At 43.2% G+C, this 22,047-nt stretch overlaps 1 protein-coding gene across 3 annotated transcripts in view; it reads left to right on the forward strand.

Annotated features, from left to right (window-relative positions):
• The first annotated feature begins 2,240 nt into the window (after positions 1-2,240).
• The window catches only part of LOC126525849 (uncharacterized), a 41,288-nt gene continuing 21,481 nt past the window's right edge, over positions 2,241-22,047 (forward strand). Inside the window, exons 1-7 of one of the 3 annotated variants that reach the window (XM_050173811.3) lie at positions 2,241-2,497; positions 9,357-9,526; positions 13,790-13,879; positions 15,557-15,673; positions 16,915-17,022; positions 20,023-20,277; positions 20,753-20,837. In XM_050173811.3, coding sequence (XP_050029768.2) covers positions 2,366-2,497; positions 9,357-9,526; positions 13,790-13,879; positions 15,557-15,673; positions 16,915-17,022; positions 20,023-20,277; positions 20,753-20,837 — 957 coding nt within the window. In that variant the 5' untranslated portion in view covers positions 2,241-2,365. The remainder of the gene's footprint in view (positions 2,498-9,356; positions 9,527-13,789; positions 13,880-15,556; positions 15,674-16,914; positions 17,023-20,022; positions 20,278-20,752; positions 20,838-22,047) is intronic. The other 2 variants (XM_050173809.3, XM_050173810.3) reach the window with 2 other exon arrangements.

A 22,047-nucleotide genomic window follows, 5' to 3' on the forward strand; every position in this document is an offset into this window, starting at 1 on the left:
GATTGCCTGACCATGTTCAGAGACCACCCAACACTACAAACTAAAAAGAAGCAGATTTTTGCCACCACACGATAAACAGGAACGAGGCCGTAACCTTACGCTTACTCCAAACACACACCTACCCTAGCCCGGCCATCTTACACCACTGTTACCCAGGATTATACCCAACTGATGCGTGTAAAGCGTGCGGACAGAGAGCAATGCTGCGATACATGCTCTGGAAATGTACCGGTAACAATGGTACTGAAACCGCCGCTGTTCACGACGCGTCCATAACCGTGGCCTTTACCAGTGTACAGGAAGCCTTGAGCTCACTTCTTCCCGACACCGCCCCAGCTGCGGAAGCCGCCGGGGACCTTCTCTGTCAGCGTTGCAGCCGCGGCTCTTGAAAGTTCGGGATTTGGAAGACCAGCTCTGGGCCGTACGGAAAGCCGGAGATGCTGCCCAAGTCCAAGGACTTTGAGCCACCACCTGAGGCCACCACAACCAAAACTGCCACACTATTTTTTTAATAAAGTTTATTTTCTTCTTCCCCCACTATGCCATTTCTCACATTCAGATCGTGGCTTTGGCAGTAAAAACCCCAGAATGTTTTTCTCCACAGGACGTAGGTGTGCGAGAGCAGCTGGGCGAGGGCAGAAGGGATAATAGAAGGGAAGGGCAGAAGGTTCTCATAGGCTGCAGCTGCTGTCAGTGCAACACCCACAAGAGTGCTGCACTGACAATACAACTTCCTCATGGTGAGAAGGCGTGTGTAGAGTATTATGTCACAATGGCCCACACTTACTTTGGGGATATTGTTGGGCAAGAATCAGGTAAGCATAAAAAAAAGAAAATTATGTGTAAATGTAGACAGCTATAATTTTTTAGTGCTAATCTGAAAACTGGGTTGTGTCATTGAACTAATTACGTCACACTTGTCCGTCAGAATGCCTCCTGCTCCTCTCAAATGCACATGCTTCCACATATGAACTGTGATCTCTAACATGCAAGCCATGCGCTTGAAATAGTTGAGAATCCCCTTTTCTGGAAAGAAAGGTCCAGAAGTTGGACCAATGATGAATGAAAATATTTGGGTGAAAGAAGGCTTTGTGCAAAAGCTAACCTTCAAATTTGAGATTTTGAGTGTGAAGTTGCTTGGTGACCTCTTCTACATTTTTTTTTAATGCCAAATGAAAGTAACGTGTCACAATCCTGTAATTATGGATATCTTAACGCTCCTCAAGGGGCTTCTCCAGTCCAACGTCCATACATATAAATTTGGATACACTTGATTACTATTTCACAGATGCGTTGCCCAAATCTTGCAACTTTTAAGAACTATTTGCAAGGGCGCCTCTAACTTTTGTGAAATTCGCCTTGAACATGCCTTGACCATTACTACACTTTAAAAAAAAAGCTCGCACCTTTTGTGGCTTATCTTGCCCCACAACGGTAATCGTCATCTGCCTTGCGTTTCCTTTCTTGAGAACTCTGCGCTTGCTACTTTCCTGTCGAGAATTCTGTCAGGCTAATAACGTGCATGCCGTTCGTGACCTAGAGGTACCGGGCGCGCAGCATTTAAGAAAGCAAATGCGGGCAAGATAGATGGTGATCAGAAGCGTAGACTGTTAATTGGGCCAGTTGGTGCATCATGTAGTGTCGTTGAGGGAAAATACAGGCGGGAAGAAACGGAGTGGATAGGTTCACTCCGTTTCTTCCCGCCCGTATTTCCACTCAACGACACTACAAGATAGATGGTGATTGTTGTGGGACAAGATCAGCGCCAAAGGGTGCAGATTTATTTGAGAGTGCATATACAGCCAGGTTTGATCAATTTCTACACCGCGTGTTCATCTCCCCAACGCATAAAACAAGTCCACCGTGCTTTTCTTTATAATTGCACCATTATATCCAGAGTAAAGAGCGACGTACACCTCAAATCTTCATCGCGCAAGTACAAGGCACCCATTTTACACCCTTATCATGGTATTCAGGATTTGCGACAAAGTAGAGGGCGCTAATTAACATTCCAAAAGCGTGCCATGACTAGCCGCCACTTTGACGATTTGAAGAACGAATTTGGAAAGATAACACGCGAAAGATTAGGGCCGTTTGGGAATTAAACTTGGCATTTATACTCGCTGGCCACGTGTCAATTGTCAGCTTTTTCAAATGAGAGAGAAAAACCTCTGAACCAGTCTGAACATTCATATATGTATTCACCTGACCAATCTGACCACCAACTTGTCGTTCTTTCCGCGCCATTTCCCGCTCCGGCTGCAAGTGTAATCGCTTATCCGGTTGCCAGTAAAGCGAGTAAAGTTTGGCGTGGTTCATGCGTGTTTTGTGATACGCGGCGACGTGCCGCAATATTTCTGTCGCAATGGGAGACATATTTTGCCTCGTAATGTTGGAGAGCGGCAGCAGGAGAAAGCTGAAGCTCGAAACGGGATCCTACGACGAATTACTCACGGGCCTTGCCGGAATCGCCGAAGTCGACTTCCGTAACACCCTGGTAGACTCCTCTATGTTTTGCACCACTTTTGACTTGATATTGCGTGTACGCCTGTATGCTAGAATTGCGATGTCCAGAACACTTATTCTGCGTAATTTAACGGCGTTCGCCGCTGCCAGGGCTCCTCGATCGCATATCACGGGCGATTTGGCCCGAACAAAATGGCTGGGCTCGTATCTTTAGAAGTTTGTACAGAGTCGTATGTGTGGCTGCATGATTCTGGATTGTAGCGAACTGTGTCGATTCCGACCCGAGAAATAATTTTATACGAGATGCCCCGTGCAATGGACAATGATCATTATTATTACTTCAAATACAGATAAAAGGTGTATTATTTTCTCGTATTCTTTTCTTTCGTTTGCTAGGCATTCCACGAGGTAAGCTTTGTCTTAATGCAGCGAAGCCATTCATTGGCTGATGATACACCTCAGATAATTACTGATCATCATCAGCCTATTTTATGTCCCCTGCAGAACGAAGGCGTCACCCAGCAATCTCCAATTACCCCTGTCCTGATACCAACTAGCATCTGCAAATTTCCTAATTTCGTCGCACCACCTAGTTTTCTGCCGTCCTCTACTGCGCTTCCCTTCTCTTGGTACCCATTCTGTCACCCTAATGGTCCAGCGGTTATGTAATCTGCGCATTACATGACCTGCCCAGCGCCATTTGTTTCTCTAAAGAGGAAGCTTTAGCTCGGGTGCTCCTATCTAAATACATGTAAAAGGAGAATTCGTTTTTCTCGGCAACCACTGCACCAAATTTGACGGGGTTTGTTGCATTTAAAAGAAAAACATAAAATCTAGTGACTGTTGGTTTCGAATTTTCGACTTAGGTCGTCAATTTTTTATTAAAAATTGGCAAAAATTGCAAAATTTCAGAAAACAAAGCTGACGTTTACAACTCCGTAACTCAGCAAGAAAAAATGTTATCGCATTTATGTGAATTGTATGTGATAGAACATCTAAAGCGGACAAATTTGACATCTTACGCATGAATCTCAAAAAATTTATGAATATGTAATTACAACTTATGCAGAACCCTTGTAAACAACGTAAAAATTCACCTAAGATGTAAAATGACATATCAAATTTGTCCGCTTTGAATGATCTAATGGATGCCGTTTACAGAACCGCGATATCTGTTCTTGATGCAGAGCTATTAGTTTGTAAACTTCGTGCTTCTATTTTTTTTTCAAACTTCTGAATTTTTGAAAGTCTTTTTAACAATGTTCAAGCCCTAAATCAAAATTACGCTTCCTACAGTCACTAGAATTGAACTTCCTCTCTCAAATGCAACAAATTTCATTAAAATCGGTCCAGGGGTTATCTCAGAAAAAAAAAAACGTTTTTTGCGTTTTTACATGTACTTGAATAGGCCGCGTCTTGGCTCGGGCCCAACTCCGACGCGGCCTATTCAAATACATGTAAAAACGCAAAAAAACGTTTTTCTGAGATAACCCCTGGACCGATTTTAATGAAATTTGTTGCATTTGAGAGAGGAAGTTCAATTCTAGTGACTGTTGGAAGTGGAATTTCGATTTAGGTCCTGGATTCTGTTAAAGAAATTTTCAAAAATTCGGAAGTTTGAAAAAAAATAGACGCACGAAGTTTACAAATTCATAGCTCTGAATTAAAAACAAATGTCGTGGTTCTGTAAACGGCATCCATTAAATCATTGAAAGCGGACAAATTCAATAAGCCATTTTATATCTTGCGTGTATTTCTTCGTTGTTTACAAGGGTTCTGCGAAAGCCGTATTTCCATATTATTAAATTTTTCGAAATTCATGTGTAACATATCAATTTCGTCCGGCTTAGATGTACTATTAGATGCAATTCACAGAATTGTATTATCATTTTTCATTCCTGACTTACAGAGTTGTAAACTTCATAGTTTCGTTTTCTGAAAATTTTTGATGTTTGCCAATTTTTAATAAAAAATTGGCAACATAAATAAATTTGAAACCAAGAGTCACTGGATTTTAAGTGTTTCTTTTAAATGCAAAAAAACCTCGTCAAATTTGGTACAGTGGTTGTCGAGAAAAACGAATTCTCTTTTTACATGCATTTAAGGAGCACCTGAGCTAAAGCTTCCTCTTAATGTCAATTAGAATATCATCTATACCCGTTTGCCCTCTGATCCAAACCACTCTCTTTTATCTCCTAAAGTTATGCCTAGCATTCTTTGTTCCATCGCTCTTTGTGTTGTGCGGTCCTTAACTTGTTCTCAAGCTTCTTTGTTAGTCTCAGTCTCTGCCCGATACGTCAGCATCGGTAAAATGCACTGATTGTATACCGCCCTTTTCAATGATAACGGTAAGCTTCCAATAAGGAGCTCACAATGTTTACCATATGTGATCCAACCCATTTTTATTCTGTCAATTTCCTTCTCATGATCAGGGTGCCCTGTGATTAGTTGACCTAGGCAAACGTACCCCTTAACAGACTCTAGAGGCTGACTTGCAATCCAGAACCCTTGCCCAGTTATTCATCATTATCTTTGTCTTCTGCATATGAATCTTCAACCCCACTCTTATACTCTCCCTGTTAGGTCCTCAATCATTTGTTGTAACTCGTCTGCAGTGTTGCTGAATAGAACGATGTCATCGGCAAACCGAAGGTTGCTGAGGTATTCGCTGTCGACCCTTACTCCTAAGCCTAATAACTAGTGCAAATTTACATGTCAGTTATCATTGAATATTCTGCGATGTGCACTGATGAGGGTTGGATGTGCGTGCATGTCTTTTCTTCTTTTTTTTTTTTTGGCATAACTGGTAATACGTGCTTCTTCAAGGCTTAGGGTATATCTATACTGAGATAGTTCGTTTAGCAAAGGATTGTGCCCATTTGGTTGTTTTCAATGTATTTCACGTGAATACTGGTCTGTTTTGTGCTGCTGTAGTCGGCGAAAACCTAAGAATTGCAAAGAAGCTCCACCCACAAAAACGCAGCGGACCATAGGCACTGACTATAGGGGGGGCTCCGGGGCTCAAGCCCCCTCCGGCTATGCCGAAGCTTACCCCCCCCCCCCCCAACGTGTCATTGCCAGAGTTTTGCAACCGCTTGATTTGAGGTTTCTTTTGACATGCCTCGACCTTTTCATTAAAGATTTTATTGTGGCTAATAGCTTACTACGTCACTGTTGGCACGGACGTGCATAGATTTTAAATCATACTTTGCTTTATTTCTGCAAATCCTGACAATAGGAGAACAAGCGCATAAGATCTACCAGCGGCGGCTGCCTCATCCATATATTTTCTCACTTCAACCTTGTTTTAAATTTCCACTGTAAACACCATGAACATACACAATAAATTTAGTAATATACACAGGAAAAAAGTTTATTATATTCTTAAAGAGAAGGATGTAGCCAATTAACAATTATTTCTAAAGGTATGGATAGCTTATGCCTTGAGAATGAATATGTTGTTGTTCACCTCACTGCAAAATGCTTTGCATGCTTTTTTGACCCTGAAAGAAACCTGTAGACTTAGTGACCCCTTCGGTAGAGTCTTTTATCAATGGTTTATGAAATGCACGTGAACGATATGTGTCTCAGTCTCACTTCTCTTTCCAGTAAGTAAAGCTAACGACTCAATAAAAAAACACTTCTAATTATTTACTACATTTATTAGGAATGGAAACATCGTCACTTGCATGCAGAGGTCATAAATATATACAGGGTGTTCCAATTAACTATCATGCACCAAGATTTAAAAAAAAGCAATCTGTTACTTGAAGAAAACCTAGTGCATTTTGTTTCCAGTACAGTGGAATAGCTGCCAGTAACTTTTTTGTTACTGATATTTAATTAGGTGATGTAATTATGTAACTCTAGACATACTATCGTAATTACCAAAGTGTCAATGAGGCATTTGTAGGTACAACCAAGGGACGTCTAACTGCGGTATTTTCAGCGACGTACTGATTGCATACTATTTTTTTCTGACTGAAAAATAAACCCTGCAAAATATGGTGAATACCACGTGACTGCATTCCCACCCACATCAAAAGCGGTGCCCTCGAACAGGCTCCTTCTTAGTTAGGCAGAACAAAATGAAGGGTAAAAATATCACCGCCCAAGCACTCCGTACAAAAAATTAACCAGCGAAGCGGAAGCGTGTGGCCTGGGTGTTGATCACTGGGTTAATCCCGACGGTTCATTAAACGACGGCTTGGTAGGCGGCTGGATCCTCAGTACGCAGTTGCTGCTTGCACTCGACTGCAAGAACCTCTTGTGCCTGGGCTGCAGCAACGAGACGGCGTAGACGAGTTCATTCCTGGTTCTGCTTGCGGCGTTGTTGATTGAAAGCTGCCTGCTCTTCAGGAGTATGTATGACACGTCGCCTACCTGTGTCGGAGTCGGAGAGAAACTGTTTCACGCCTGCTCGGCTGTGACTAGCACCGAGCCAATGGCGTGCCTCTCTTTCACTTTCTTTTTTCATGCATTTGCATGGGGTTGTGCAGGAGGAGTTTTCGGCATATAGGCGACAGACGGACGGATGAGCGAATTGGCTAGCCATATACAGCTTAGCTGTAAAACGTAGTGATCGAGCTAGTGCCTTATCTGCTGCGCCTCGGCTGAAGTAACATGTCGCATTTGGTGTTGGAAACAAGCTGTGATAACTGTTGTCTTAGCGTAGATAAAGTGCACGGATGGTTTTGTTTTTTGCCACAGAACCTATCGCCACATAAGTGAATGGACGTCAGTGCAAATGTTTAAAAGTGCGTTTTGTTTTGTCCCAATTGCCATGTCTTTCTCTAAATTTACACCAGTGCTATGATCGGTCCCATCTTCGATCACATACTGACTGGACAGCATTAGGTGGACGAAATCCTTGGAGGAGTGGTGGATGAATTTCTCAGCGAAGTCCCGCTATCACGTTTTCCAATTCTGTGGTATCAGCAAGGTGGGGCACCAGCGCACAGCAGCAGCCGAGCACGAAACCGGCTGGATGCGACTTTTCATGCGCAACAGATTGGAAAGCATGGGCCTGTAAATTGGCCGGCCAGGTCACCTGACCTTTTTCCACTCAATTTCTTTCTTTGAGGTTATGTGAAAGACCGTGCTTACATGATTGAGATGAATTTCGGATCAGTTCAAGGAAAAGATAATGGATGTCTGCCGTCGAATTCCAACGCTGGCCATCAAGAAAGCCACTGAAGATGTAATAAAGCGGACTCAGTACTGCATAGCTGCAGAAGAGACATATTCGAACATGTCCTCTAGGCAGCAGGTGGTGTTCAACAGTGCTTACGAATTCATAAATAATAAGGGCACAATGAAATTTGATGTATTTTTGTTTGTTTTTTGTGCAGGCATCCCGATTGTCAATTAGAAGTGCTATATTTACTTTCTTGAGCACATTGGTTTTGCCTTTTCTCTACACGTGGGTCGCTTCCCAGTCTGTTTATTTCACTTTTATTTTTTCCCATGACCCTGTTTTTGCAGCACGTATACACTTTCATGAAAAATAAAATCGTCACTTAATTTTGCCTTGGTCTGAAGCAAATTTCTGGTGCGAAATATAGCTGCGCATGCACTCTGTCGATGCGGTGCGAGCAAAGCTGGGATTTTGAAACATGCTATGCCTATTACATTGCTTTTCGTGCTTCATGCTTGGTTAGAGTGGTGCTTCGGCCACATTGTCAATGGGCTTTTGTTATCAGTGGGATCAGTCGGCCTTGAGAGGCAGATAATAAGTGTGACTTGGAGAGGAAGGAATAGCTGAAAAGCCGTGAAACCTGCTGTTGGTGCTCCTTCCGTACCCTGGTTAAGGTGATGCCCTGTCTCTTTGGGTTTGCGACAGGCAATGCAGTTGCTTTCAATAAGCTTATTTGTGGGCGCTGCTTTAGGATGAGGGTGGTAGCGCAGTCACATGGTATTTTTCATATTTCTGATATTTCGTGAGGTTTGCTTGCTAGTCAGAAAGAATTGCACGCAATTAGTATGTCGCTGAAAACACAGCAGTTAGATGTCATTTGTGGGTGCCTGGGGGTGCCTACATATGCCTCATTGACACTTTGATAATTAGGGCAGCACTTCTCGAATTAGATAATTAATTGCAATTGTAGAATTACATTTCAGGAACTAAAGAATTACTGGTGGCTACTCCACTGTACTGGAAACAATATACATTAGGTTTTCTTTGAGTAATGCAACTGCTCTTAATTTAAGTCTTGGTGCATGATAGTTTGGGCACCCTTTATAATTCACTCAGTAACCGAAATAAGGCCAAGCCGGATTCGCTCAAGATCAGGATCAATAGCAGTCATGCGCAGGAGTGCTTATACAGACCCACAGAAAAAGAAAAAAAAAAAAAAGGCAGAAAGAGCCTGCAGTTTCGCCGGAAAGATGAAGCAGTATTAGTGATAGTGAAGTATATGACAACTATACGAAGGAAGAGTATACCGCCGAGACACTCCAGATTCTTGGTGTTGGGAGAGGACTCGGGCTGTGAAATTGAACTGTCTCCTCCTATGAGGTCTTGTAAATTCTCATATAAGGCTGTCACTTCAGTGAACAATTCTTTGAGGTCCTAAAGTGCAATATATACAAGGGGTTAGGAAAGCTTGATGCCCCTCCCTCCCGGTAAAATGATAACTTTCCGCCTATGGTAGTCACCAACTGTAGTAATCAAGGCTCTTTGTTAAGCGATTGGTAACCCCCTTGCACCATAGCAGTGTGCAAAGTAAACATATCTATTTTGACTCTATCAGCAGCATAATCATGACAAAAGTGCTGTCCCTTGATATGTGCTAGTTGCTCTAAAATAAAGTGCAATTACTCTACCATATGCTGCCGCTTAATGCGTCGTGAAACCTCTTCTTAGTGACATTCCACTCATTCTCCAACAGATTCAGATATTTGATACTGACTTGGAAGACTTTGTGGACCTGTTGCCTGGTGATGTGGTGCCAAACAAGGCCAAGGTGCGCATTGTGACAAAAAAGGATCCTGCTCCGAGTACTGCGGCTACATCCCCGATTAAAGCCATTCTACCCAGTCATCCTTTGCACCAGGCTGTGTAAGTGTCCACCTATCATATACACGTAGCCGTCCTCCGTTGCACGGAATACGCATGAAAGCTCGAGGACAGTCAATATAGAAAGTGTGTATGTTTAGAGGAAATGAAGTATTACAAAGTCATCAAGGTGATGAAGAATTACAGCTAGACTAGACAGATTACTCCTTGCCGTCATCTCGCTGCCATAGCTAATCACACTTTACTTGGCTCAGAGCGCTTCATGTCAACACTTGAGCAGCAGCTGCTTTTGCTATTACTATCCAACTACAAATAATTGTTTTTGATGCGGTCAGGACTGTTTGTAATTTAAGCACTCTTTAAAGCTTTCTCATAACAGCACCTCAAATGTTGACAGCTGGAATTCAGATACAGGAAGGCTTATTAATGTAAGTGCTTATAAAAGTGAACTGTGAAAAGTGGACCGACTTTTGAAAAATGTCGGTCTACCCATTACAGTGAAATTTGGAAAAGTAAAATTGGACCAGTTTATTTTTTATCCAGCAATAATGTTGAATTTTTTCGGACAACTTATTGAAAATAGAGTTTAAGAAAAATTACTTTATCAGTCTAAATGAAGATTGCAGAACTCAAAACAAGCAAAAGGACAAAACCAACTTCTCTGGAAGCCACATGGCCAACTTTTTAGTGGCGAATGTGTCTTTTGTTTGCGGAAGGCAGTTTATATTTGGCACCATGCTTGTTCCATTTTGTAATGTCCTCTTTGAAGTCTGAAGTGGCCTTTGTTCAGACTTATCAAAGAGAGTGTCTGCTCACAGATGTATTTATTTGCAAAGATATGCCTGTTTAAGGCATCATTACTGGTGCTTTCATGTGCTCATCAAGGTTTATCAAAGAGAACATCTGCAGGGTGTCTACCAACCGGGAAAGCCGGGAATTCTCAGGGATTTTGAATAGTCTGGAAGTACTCAGGGAAAACTCAGGGAATTTGTGCTTCTATCAGAGAATATTAGCTGTAATTTTATTGAAAGGAAACGAAAGTCGCAGTAATGCTGACTCACATAACAGAGAGGGATCGTAACGAATCGTCTTTTGACGCCGTGTCGTCGGCTGGAGGAGTATACAGTCAATGGCCTACTTTCCGGACGCCCGACGGCTCCGCGGCAGTATCGCGTGCCCCATAAAATCAATGTCTAAGAACTTCTGAAATTTCGGACACAAGAGCCCTTCGCCGTCCGATTTTCCGGATTCTTAGCCGTGACCGCAGGTCCGAAATGGCATTAATCAAAGCCACCACTGCTGCCGTTTTGATAACCTCGCCACTGTGGCAAACGCTAGGCCTAGCTGCTTCAACGTTCGTTACAAAGCTTCTTGCCGTTCGGCGCCGTGTTTTTCGTTGAAAAAATTCGCCGCTGTAAGCAGTGGCACTGACTCCGTCTTGGTGGTCCTCGCGATTGGCTTCGAAGCTCGGAAAGTGCGACGCGTTGCATAAGGCCGGTTCCCAAAAGTCAGCTTTGCCTCGATACAAAATTGTTACGCGGTGAAGCATAACAAGCGTGGGAAGGGGAATTGTCACGGGACACAGTATCTATTCCTTAATTATACACGCGTCCATCCACCATCTGTCACAGTACGGGCACTGACATGCCTAATAAGCCTGATAGGCCTTTTCGGATGTGTCTGCGGCGATTTGAGCCTTTAACGGCAGTAAAAGACATGGATTCATTTTTGTGGACTGCCCGATCTTACGGACATTTTCGCGGCCCTTAGGGAGTCCGAAAAATCGGACGTTGACTATACAGCTGACGAAGAGGATGCTTCGAATGGTCCGTGGGGTGAAAGCGCGGTAGAAGGAGGACGAGAACAGAAAGGACCTATGCATTGAGGATTGAACGGGAAAGGAAGCCTGCCGCCGCTTTATTCAAGGAGCTTGAGCTCAAAAAACAAAGCATTGGCTGACCCTGGAATGCAGGTGTTCCTCATCCAAGCCGAAATAACCTCGCTAAAGCAGTGAAATGCAACATGAGGTGTTGTGCGCGGGCTGGGAGCATGTCAGGAGAGTTGAGGTTGACACACCAGCTGTTGAGAATCTCATTTGTGACAAAGTTTGGGCCTCGCACCAACGAGCTTGCTATAGATTGATAAAAGTGGCTCATATCACCTTCAGTAACGGCGTGCACATTTGTAGACGTGACCTATTTTTGCCATTTCTGTGCAGTGGTAGCAGGGAATAGAGCATGAACATTAAGCTTACGGCAAATGACATGTTCTGTTAAACTAAATAACTTCCATTTTGCTTCTGAGTGATACGTAGCATTACAGAGTATCGCTTTGGTGAAGGCACTGCCATATTTTACATGATGCTTGATGTGGGGCATGTCGATAGCAGCCTTGAAATATATAAACTTTTTTCTTTCTTGAAATACTTGAGGCTAATGAATAACTTGTGCATGTAATTCGAGCAGGGGATTTACTCCTTTCTATGAAGAAGCGTAGCATGACTGACTTTACAATATTGAAATATTTAGTTACTCTGTAATTATAATGACGCATCACAAAATGCTCAGAGTCATTCTATCACCTTGATCTGCTTTCAGTGGAAGTGGAGTCTCAAGCACCACCTATGTTTCACACATATGTATGGACAGTCGATCATAATTCGTGACTGAAGTGGATATTCGAAAACATTCGTTTATGTATTCATCTCGTTTTTATTCATATTTGAAAATGTTCCACTCGATTTGCAATCAGTTTTACCATTTTTTTCAAAGTTATCTTATTCGCTGTGCATTTTACTAACCCCTCACTGCAGATTTTTTAAAATATAAAATAAATGATACTCCTTACTATTCAAACTGGATTAAGTAATTTCTTAGCATGCTTACTAGAGAGTGACAACATCGTGCGACATAGTGTCAGCCTTTCTTGACATAAAACAAAGTTCTGTGTCACTCAGGGAATTTTGCAAAGGCACTCAGGGAAAACCTGGAAAACTCGGGGAATTTGGAAATGACAACTTTGTGGACACCCTGATCCGCTCTCATATGTATTTCCAACGGGACGCTTGTTTAAGGCATTATTGATGCTTCCATGTTTGTTCTCATCAAGGTTCCCATAAAACTGAAGAAGCTTTTGCTCTTGCTGCATACCTTTTAGGTCTGGCAGATGCTGCATGTACATGAGCTCTAGCTGCACTGTAATGTCACAATTGCGTATCATAACTATGAAAAAGTGACAAAACAGGTGTTTGCTGGGTTTGTTGTCTTTGAATGGCTTGGATCACTGCTGGAACTCAATGAAAAAATTCCTATAGATTCTGAAAAGTTGGTGTTGTGCTCTCTTCTCCATGTGAGAGAATACTTATCCTTGACTCGAAAAACATAATCTGATGCTAGAAATTATTGAAAGAGATGCCATTTTTCATTCTATCGTTTTGTATGAAAGGAACAGAAAATGTTGCCACTTTCATCATTAGAATAGACAGCTCACGGTCTGCATATCTGAATGCCGGCATTATAAGTAAGGCTGGCAGCATGTCAAGTGATTGTCTGCTAAGCCTTCGTCGCTTTATTATGACTTTCTTGAAATGTGTCTATAAACAGTTGCATGTTATGCATATTTGCCTCCTCTGCACGAAGCCTCAAATGACATTGTGGGTGCCACTCTTACTAGATGAAAATAACATGCGATGGCTCTTACACCCAACGTGCTGCCATATGAGCACAAACTTGTGAAAGTTGAAAAGTGAGGCGAACATACCATGAAAAGTATCTTTTTGCAGACACTGCCATTCTTGATAGTTCAGTCGAAACACATTGGGGAACTGCACGTTCAATTCGATTGTGGACAACGCGCCAACAATGTGGTCTTGGCATTGGTAATCTGAAGAATAAATTCATTGGTTGCATTCCTTTCTCATCGGTTGTCAACAAAAATCTTGCACTGTTGCACTTGTTTTTTTCTTTCAATACCCTGTGCGCTGCATATTTCAGCGCTGCTGTGGGTCACTAGTTTTCTTGTCCGAAGGGGACATGAGATGCGCCACAGCACTAATGACTCACTTGGGGTCCACATGTGGCATGTTGTTTAGTCCTTGTCTAAGCTGTGTTGGTGTTCCTACTTTCTGTGCCTGTAAATAGTGTTCTGAAAGTATGTACATTGTTTCAAGAGAATACATAGAAATCTTACTGCCTACGCACTGCACGATAACACTTTCAAACTAGGTTGAATTGTGCGAAAGAGTAGTATTATGACCATTGCTGTGCTGTGCAGATTAAGTTGTCTTCTTTATGGCTAAATTTTCAGACGCCAAGTTGCACCACACACAGCATTACGTCAAGTGGTGTCCCCGCTTCCCAGGCACCTAGACGTGCGGCCGTACAACGTCCAGTCCAGGTAGGCAAATAATTTTGCCTTGCCGCATATTCATGCTTCAGTGTTGAAGTTGTCTGACAGGGCATTTATTGGTCTCTCTGGTTGATGATGTGCTGGTTGACAAGAGAGCGCCCATAAGAACAAAACTGTCAGAGATGGACCACAAGCACAGACGTCCGGAAAAAGTATTGGAGAGCATTGACGGATCATTTTGTCTGGCTTTTTAAAGCAGTGGTGTGGGACTAAAGTAAACTGAGCCGTTTGACACAAGTTCAACTTCAGGGCGATGAAATTTTTAAAAATTTTATGCGTAGAAGGTCTTACCGAAGATTGCAGGAAGAGGAATTCATGCTGTAGTGGACTTGAGCAGGTTGCTGATTACAAGGATGGAAAATTAATTTAATTGCCGAACTCTTTGAACCCTGAGTGATTGTTGACGAAATGAATGTGAAATTGAAGCCATCTTCTTTTTTTAATGTTATGTTAACTACTGGCTTGCAGCAAGAAAAAAGGGAACCGAGGGGCCCAATTTTATTTATCATATCATAAGAAGCCAAACAAGAAAGACACCAAGGTCAGCATAGGGAAAATTACTTGTACTTACTAATTGAATTACAGAAATCATAAATTAATGCAAATGAAGATGGATTAAAAACAACTGGCTGCAGGTGGGGAACAATCCCACGTCCTCACATTATGTGTGTGATGCTCTTACCAGTTCAGCTACCTCAGCACTGTTTCCCCATCCACTTACTGGGGTATTTATGTTTTACTACTAGAGCTAACCCTGAGAGTGTTAGCCAGTGCCACCACTTATAAACCTTGGTGGCAGCTCAATTCGTAAGAGCACCGCACGTGTAATGCGAATGCGTGGGATCGTTCCCCACCTGCGGCCAGTTGTTCTCTCGATCCATTTTCATTTCCATTAATCTAGAGTTTCTTTAATTCAGTTAGTAAGTACAAGTAATTCCCCCTATGTTGACTTTGGTGTCTTTCTTTGTTGGCTTCTGATCATACTACCAGCTTGCCAGTTGTTTACTCTCGATAAAGGACATTTTGATCCTGCTTTGGCAGTGTAATTTAATTATGTGTGGGTATACTTGTTGCTGGATTAGTTGATTCATACTATTATGGTGTAAAAGAATGTGAAACAATATGAAGGAACCTGTCCTGTTCTTTCATCTGATTTGAATCATTTTACACTCTAAAAACTCTGCACCCTTATTTGACATTTCACTGCATGTTCTTCTAAACTAACGGTGTCTCCTTTCTTTTTTCCATGTTGCTTGTTCGGTGTTACAAGCATACATTGTAGGTGTAGTGTGTACACAATTTAGTTCACAGTTTAAAGTGTCTTCTAGTATATGTGTTTAACATGTGCTTTTATATTTGCATTTGGGAATTTGTGTTCAAAAGCACTTGGCAACCCTGTACAGTCAGTTGTTTGTTGTACACTTGCCAGTACAGCTGTAAGCAAGTTGTTTGCTTTGTGTGCCAGAATGAGCTGCCCAATTGCACTTTTTATACTGATGTTTGAGTCCACCATTCCTATGGTTACATGAAAGATACTTGTCCACGAATCTCTTTGGCTCACCATGCAAACATGCTTGTGTTAAGGTCAAATTTGTGTGTTTTTATGTCATGAGTTCGTCGTATGGAAACAGGTGATGCGCATTTTCCCCCTTTTTTTTTTCACAGGGATGTCAACGCAGTGCCAGCTATTTGCGCAGCAGATGGTGTTCTTGTGCAAGCTCCTTGCGCTGACACTACGACGAGCACCGACTGTGATACAGATTCTGTGGAATCAATTATGATGTGAGCATACTTCCTAGCTTTCAAGGTTCCAAATTTTACCTTGCTTTTTGAGCACTGACTTGTTTTTTTGTCTTGCGGTAGTAAAGTCATGGCATTAATAAAGGGAAAATCAGACATCCACCCGTTTGTAGCATTTGCTAAAAAAAAAGAAAAAACATACGGGTTCCTCTAAAGAAAAGCCTTGCAGTTGAAGAAAAATTCGTCCTCAGTTGAGCTGCACAAGCTCAGGAGTGGTATCACCACGTGTCACTCGGGTACATGTGCTGGTCTACGTGAGAGATAACTGTTAAGGCACTTAATCTCTTCCTTATGTAAAGTAATCGAAGGCTGACTCACGCATGCACTTCCACCATTATAGATATGCCGTGCCTCTACCATAGTACGCGTATCTTCATTCTTATGCCTGTACAATATTGCGCATTCATCTAACTCTGGTGTGCAGTTACAGTCTTGGCAATGTAGGAACAGATTAGAAGGCTGATGCGCAGATGAGTTTTGTGTCTTTCTCTTTTCGCCTCAGTGCTCCCTTCAGTTGACAGTCGGCGTTTGTGTTGTCCACATCTCTACTCTTGTGTCCTGTCTGCACGCCTCACCTCTTTTTTGCATAACCTTTAAAGCTGTTTGCAGAAGTGTGCTGAATGAGGATCCAGCGAGCAATCTGGTAGCAGCGCAGTTGGCGCAGTCCATTCGTGTTAGGAGGGGTGGAAGTGGGGGTACGGGAGAGAGGCGAACGAAGAAGGCTGGAAAATGAGCGCGCGGTGGCTGTTGGGGCAGTAGGCCATCATGCAGTGACTCGAATTTCTCTCTTTTTTTTTTCCTTTTCAAGGATTTCACATTGCACTACCTTTCGGCATGAACACCTAGCAGCCAGACTTCACGTTATAACCGATGACGTGGTATTGGGCTATTGCAGTAAACGGGTTATTTCACCATGGAAAACATACAAAAGTTGACGGTGCGACGGCTTCTCATTGTTATAACTGATATTTATTTTAAAACTGATTCGACTGTATAAATACCATGTACCGACTAGCCCAACAGCATATTTCCTTTCCGTGTTTGTTCAGATAAGTGCTCTTTCTGCGTGGCATCCAAAACGGGTGGAATGGTTCCTGACTAGAACAACCTCAAAGTGGCTAAATTGCTTGCAGCTGCAAGGGGCTAATGCTGTACCTATCAACAAAGGAGTGCTGCTTTCAATCTTTTGCCATGAAACAATTCATTCCATGTCTGTTTTTCAGCAGTGTTGAGGATGTTCCTGACGAACCAGCAGTCCATTCTCAAGAAGAGGCAGTGTCCACCGCTGCTGCTGAGGCCGAGAAAGCCAAAGAAACTGAAGACGCAGCCATGTGAGTGCATTTTGGGCAGATCGTTTGCGCTTTGCAGAATTACCTCGCACGTAAAGAAAGACGTGACGATGGTCACTATACACTGAGTGTTGCGTAAATAGATTTAGCACCAGGTATATAACGTGCTGGCTGATTTCTGCTCGAAATTTGGGCTCAGTTTAGTACTACATCTGCTAGCTTTACTTGCCGATTTTGTTTGCGATAAAGCCAAGTGTGTTTTGTCTGTGGTGACACCACTGAAGATATGCAGATTTTCTTGAAAGCAAATGGTGGCTTGACATGCCACACTACTTTAAAAGGCGCATTCCACCATAGCATTGGCAGATGCTGCTAATTTGCACCACCATCGGGGTTTTTGCCTAAACAATTACACTGAACACTGGGTAGTTCCACGCCCATGTGCAAATTAATTAATTAATTAATTAATTTATTTATTTATCACAGTACTCACAACACCAACAAGGCATAGAGGGGTCATTACACACTGCTCAATTTGAAATCAGCGAATATGTGCAGGTAGCATGTGAACGTCGCAAGCAAGCATCCGTACTAGACTTGTAAAAAAGAAAGAAAATTATGATATGCCACATCGAATAACAAGCGACAAATACTGACTTGGGGAAAAAAAAATGTCAGGATATCCCGTGCCGCATTACTATCCACCAGATACAGCATTTGAAAATAAAACACATCATAGCACATAAATAACAAGCATCAAATACTTAGATTACTTTAATAATTGCGTTCTTCACTGTGTTACTGCCTTCCCACAATGCTCAGAAAATACAAACAGGCCAAAACTACGTTGTGTACCTAAGAACACATCTCTGCAAGTACTCTTGTGAATGACTTTTTTTTTTTTCATTGCCTGAGAGGTATGATTTCTTCATTTTTTGGCACTGTTCCAAGTTAGAATGTTTTTACTTTTACTGCATGTCTCTTTTATGTTGCCTTGCCAAGCATTCCTAAAATAAACTATGTTGCCATGTCCGGTGCCTGGTTTCACGGAGAGGTTTGACCAGTCAAGGTTGTGTTATGTAGCTTTTACCCTGCCATCCCTGTTTTTATATAGTACACTAGCATACTTATATGGTAAATAAAAAATTGCCGATGATTACATTACTTCCTAATGTGAAATTTGAGTGCAGCTCTACAGCTTTCTTGGCTTTTCGATATATTTAGGTGAAGAGTTCAAGCAAGACATGTATGTACAGTTACAGACATTTATTCTTCACACATATTCCTTCTTCAAGAAACACTCCACTCCCAGTTCTTGATTGTCATGAAGGAAGCTTTGTGGTCGGAGAAATAGATGGATATGTGCTCGACTTGCTGCACCAATGCCTGGTTTGGCGCAGCGCACCTCTGGATTCTGGCGGCGACGGCCGTGGACCTCTGCTTGGGCAGCTCGTTTAGCAACAGCGGCAGATGAAGCACTTCCACCGGTTGCCTCGCTTGTGGCTCAGGAAGAACTGGCTGAGAATAAACTGTTTATATAGGCAGACAGATTATATTATAATATATAAACCGTCTGTGAGTCTCGGACAATCCGTGTTGTGCGGAACATTTCACACCAGCCAGCACAAACGGGGTGTAGCTTGGCGCAACTGCCTCGCTTATTGGGAGGTCGTGGAAGGCAGCGCGTAGGCACATAAGAACGTTGCGCAGCGAAGAGATGGCAGCTACTGACTGACGCTGCTAGCAAGTCAACTGAAGGTGGCTCTGCGTTTCGGCTTGAGAAGCGTACACCGTGACCCGCTGATACCGAGCCGGCGCTTTGGCAAACGGAGAACACCGTGTGCTCTCGCGCAGTTGCTACCAAGGAGGGGGAGGGGGGAGGGACAAGGTACATGCAGTGGTGAACTGCGGCGGCTATGCGTTTCGACTTGGGCAGCAGCAGGTAATCGAGATCAGCCGCCACCGAGCCGGCGCTCTGATTGCCGCCGCACGGGGGTGGCATTGGAGGAGAAGCGAAGGGAGCAAGGCTCGCGCCCTGTGCGAGAGATGGCACCAGCAGCGCGCTGGCTCCGGCTATGAAGCTGGTTACGGTAAGGGACGACAGCACCACAAAACGCAGGAACGGCTGCCAAATGCCTGCGCTTTAAAATTGTTTTCCATCTCTCTCTTATAGCAGATGAAGATGACATTGTGTGCACCTTGTGCTGTCCACTGCTATAGCCTGCTGCTATCACAGCTAAAGGGTTCAGCGTCCTTGGACGTAATCGCTGAAGTTTTCTGATATTTTATATTACTGTACTTACTCGTGAAAGGCCTGCACGCTCACTTCGGAGCCTGAAAATTTTGAGAAAGTTTAATACATGCATTCATGCACACATGGCCTCTAAGATCGGGTTAGCGTGTGCCGCTCAACCTTGGAGGCCATGCTGCATGCTGGTTAATTTCTGAAAGTCGCTACTAGATAGCACTGGTTACTCTCCTGCCCATAGAGCTTATTTTCTTCCTCCGTGGTCCTGCTGTTCCTGCCAATGATGGCATCATGATCGTCGTCATTACCGTGTCCCACCAGATCACGAGGCATTAATACCAGTATGTTGCGCTATTGGCTGCGCTGGCTCTTTTGCGGCTTGTTGTTTAGCTGTGTCATGCTTTTGGCTGCACAAGGAAGGCATTGCTGCAAAGAGTGCTCGTGGGTATTCAATGCATGGTGTGCGCTTTTAATTATCAAGAGCTTCAAGCTGATGGGAACCTCAAACACTTAATACGCTCAATGGTACAGAGGGCAACCAGCTTTGGGAAAATGCCGATGAGGCGATCTTGTCAAACGACAAGGGCAGCCAAAGCCACGAGGACAATCGACTAATGTGTTCATAGCCGACAGCTGTTGATTGTGTTATTTAGTACAGCAGCCAGAGTGTAGTTTGAGGCTTGAGTGAGCAGCCAAGGCCCACACCTTGTTAAAAAATATCAGATGAAAAAGTGCTGGCTTTATACGAGTAAATGCAGCATTTTTTTTTGTGTGTGTGTGTGTCTTCATTGCAGGAGGTTGTCACGTGTTACGGAGGATCTGCGTGCAATGCTGCCTAGCCAGCTGGAAGCTGGTAACTTGCCACTGACATCGAAAATGACGATCATACCTAAGCATGAACACGATCGCAAAGATTACCTCAAGTTCACATTGCCTCCTTCCTTCGGCATCTGGTGTGACAGGGCCCTGGAGAGGAAAACGCTGATCACTCCAAAAATGAGGAGGCACATTATCTTCGTCCTGTTTCAAGCCTGCTTCAAGATCACCCTGTAAGGCTCTTCTCAATGCCTCGTTGCATGATTTCGTCCGAGGTAAAACGGAGTGTAACGCGTCTATTGTCATGCTATTGCTACAGATAGATGAAAGTACGGTCAGTGCATGCCCCAGATATTCATCTGTGACTACTGGATCGATTAGGCTTTGCTAGTTTTGATTTCAATGAAGCGCTGGTGATAGGGCTGACGACCATGCTAGCAATGTATCAAAACGAAAATATTGCTATTCCTGCTCAACTCAGTGGTCAAATCAGCATTGGTCGTGCATCACTACCTCATATTTGTTGTAGCCCCTACACTGCCGGCCAGTCTTATTCATTCATAATAAAGATTTTTCATTCATTTTAGTCCCAAAGTGCTCTGTGTTTCATTATTGCTGCATTCTGCTTCTCCTTCATTCTTAGATTATTTTGGTGGACAGAATAGTCTGCTGAGTTCCATTGAGCTGGTTTGCAAACCTCTTTCACAGGTATCCAACCATGAGGCTGTACAGAAGGGCAATTGATTCATTGGTGGTGAAGTATCCACACCTGGCTGAGGGGCCTTTCAATTGGGTAAGGTTCCATTGTCACGGGTAACTCTAACTTATTTCCTCGCTGGTGGCAAAAGTTCTGCCTGGGTTTACTTGTTTCATAATGGCAGATGAAAGACTGCTGGTAAAAGTTTGTCGAGATCGTATTCTTTTTTCACAGACCATTATCTTTTCTCCTGCTGCTCTTACTGTGACTTTGTACTGGCAACTGACAAGTGCCGTCGCGCCGAAGTGAATACTTGTCATCATCTCATCTGCACAATGCCATAACTAAAATTACGGGTCATGCTTGTCGGCAGTTCTGCGTTGTGTGTATTTCTGCGACAGCAGTTAAAGGCTCGAAAGTGGGTCTACTGCATGTATCTGTCTTTTTGTTACGCCACCACCATTGTCATTGTCATCACCTTTATCATGTTGTCAAAGATGGGCCACTTCCTCGTCCTCTGCTGCGCCCTTGTCATAGGTTAACAAAAGGGTGCCCCGCCTCCATCGGTAAGATTCGAGGTCACGCCCCTGCGGCAATGTGCAGTTGGTGGCTGGGCACGCTAACTGTCGTGATGTTGCCCTGCTTTGAGGCTTGGTAATTTGCGCAGGATTTTGTGCACTCCACCGATTGTGATAGTGGTTACACCTGTGCATGTATTTTGGAGGCCGCGGTGTGCAGTACTGTAGCAAATGGAGATGACACGTATCGAGAACACGTATCGGGGATGAACTAGTATTGCTGTCACTGCATTGCACTGTTGCAAGCAATAAATTTTTTCCCATGTTGCATGAACCCTTTACCTGCAAAGCTCGAGACATACATGTCCAGGTCACAGCTTCTGCTTTGTTTGCCTCAGACGAGCTGCGCTCGTGAACTTTGTTCACATTGTGCATTTGAGTTTTGGCATTTGGGCATATTTTTCATTCCTCTAGTTATGTGTCCAGATAATTAAGCTTGAACCTTGTGCATGTGGTTAAAGAAGGTATTTCTTTTCAGGAAAGATGTCTTTCATTAATTTTTTAGGTCATTACAAGGGATAAATTGCGCAAGTAATATATTTTTCGAATTCGGAGTTAATGCGCGACAATTAAAATACAGTCGCCAGCCGACAGTTTAGACTCGATGGGGACTGCCTAGAAGTCTGAATAATCAGCAGTCTGAAATATCGAATTCTATAGAAAGCAGGGGGCTTCATTTCGTGAGTGGGCAAAAAGAAAGTGTTCCATGTTCTCGGATGACCACTTTT

This window comes from Dermacentor andersoni, chromosome 8 (assembly GCF_023375885.2).
Source record: "Dermacentor andersoni chromosome 8, qqDerAnde1_hic_scaffold, whole genome shotgun sequence".
NCBI classification, from domain to species: Eukaryota; Metazoa; Arthropoda; class Arachnida; order Ixodida; family Ixodidae; genus Dermacentor; species Dermacentor andersoni.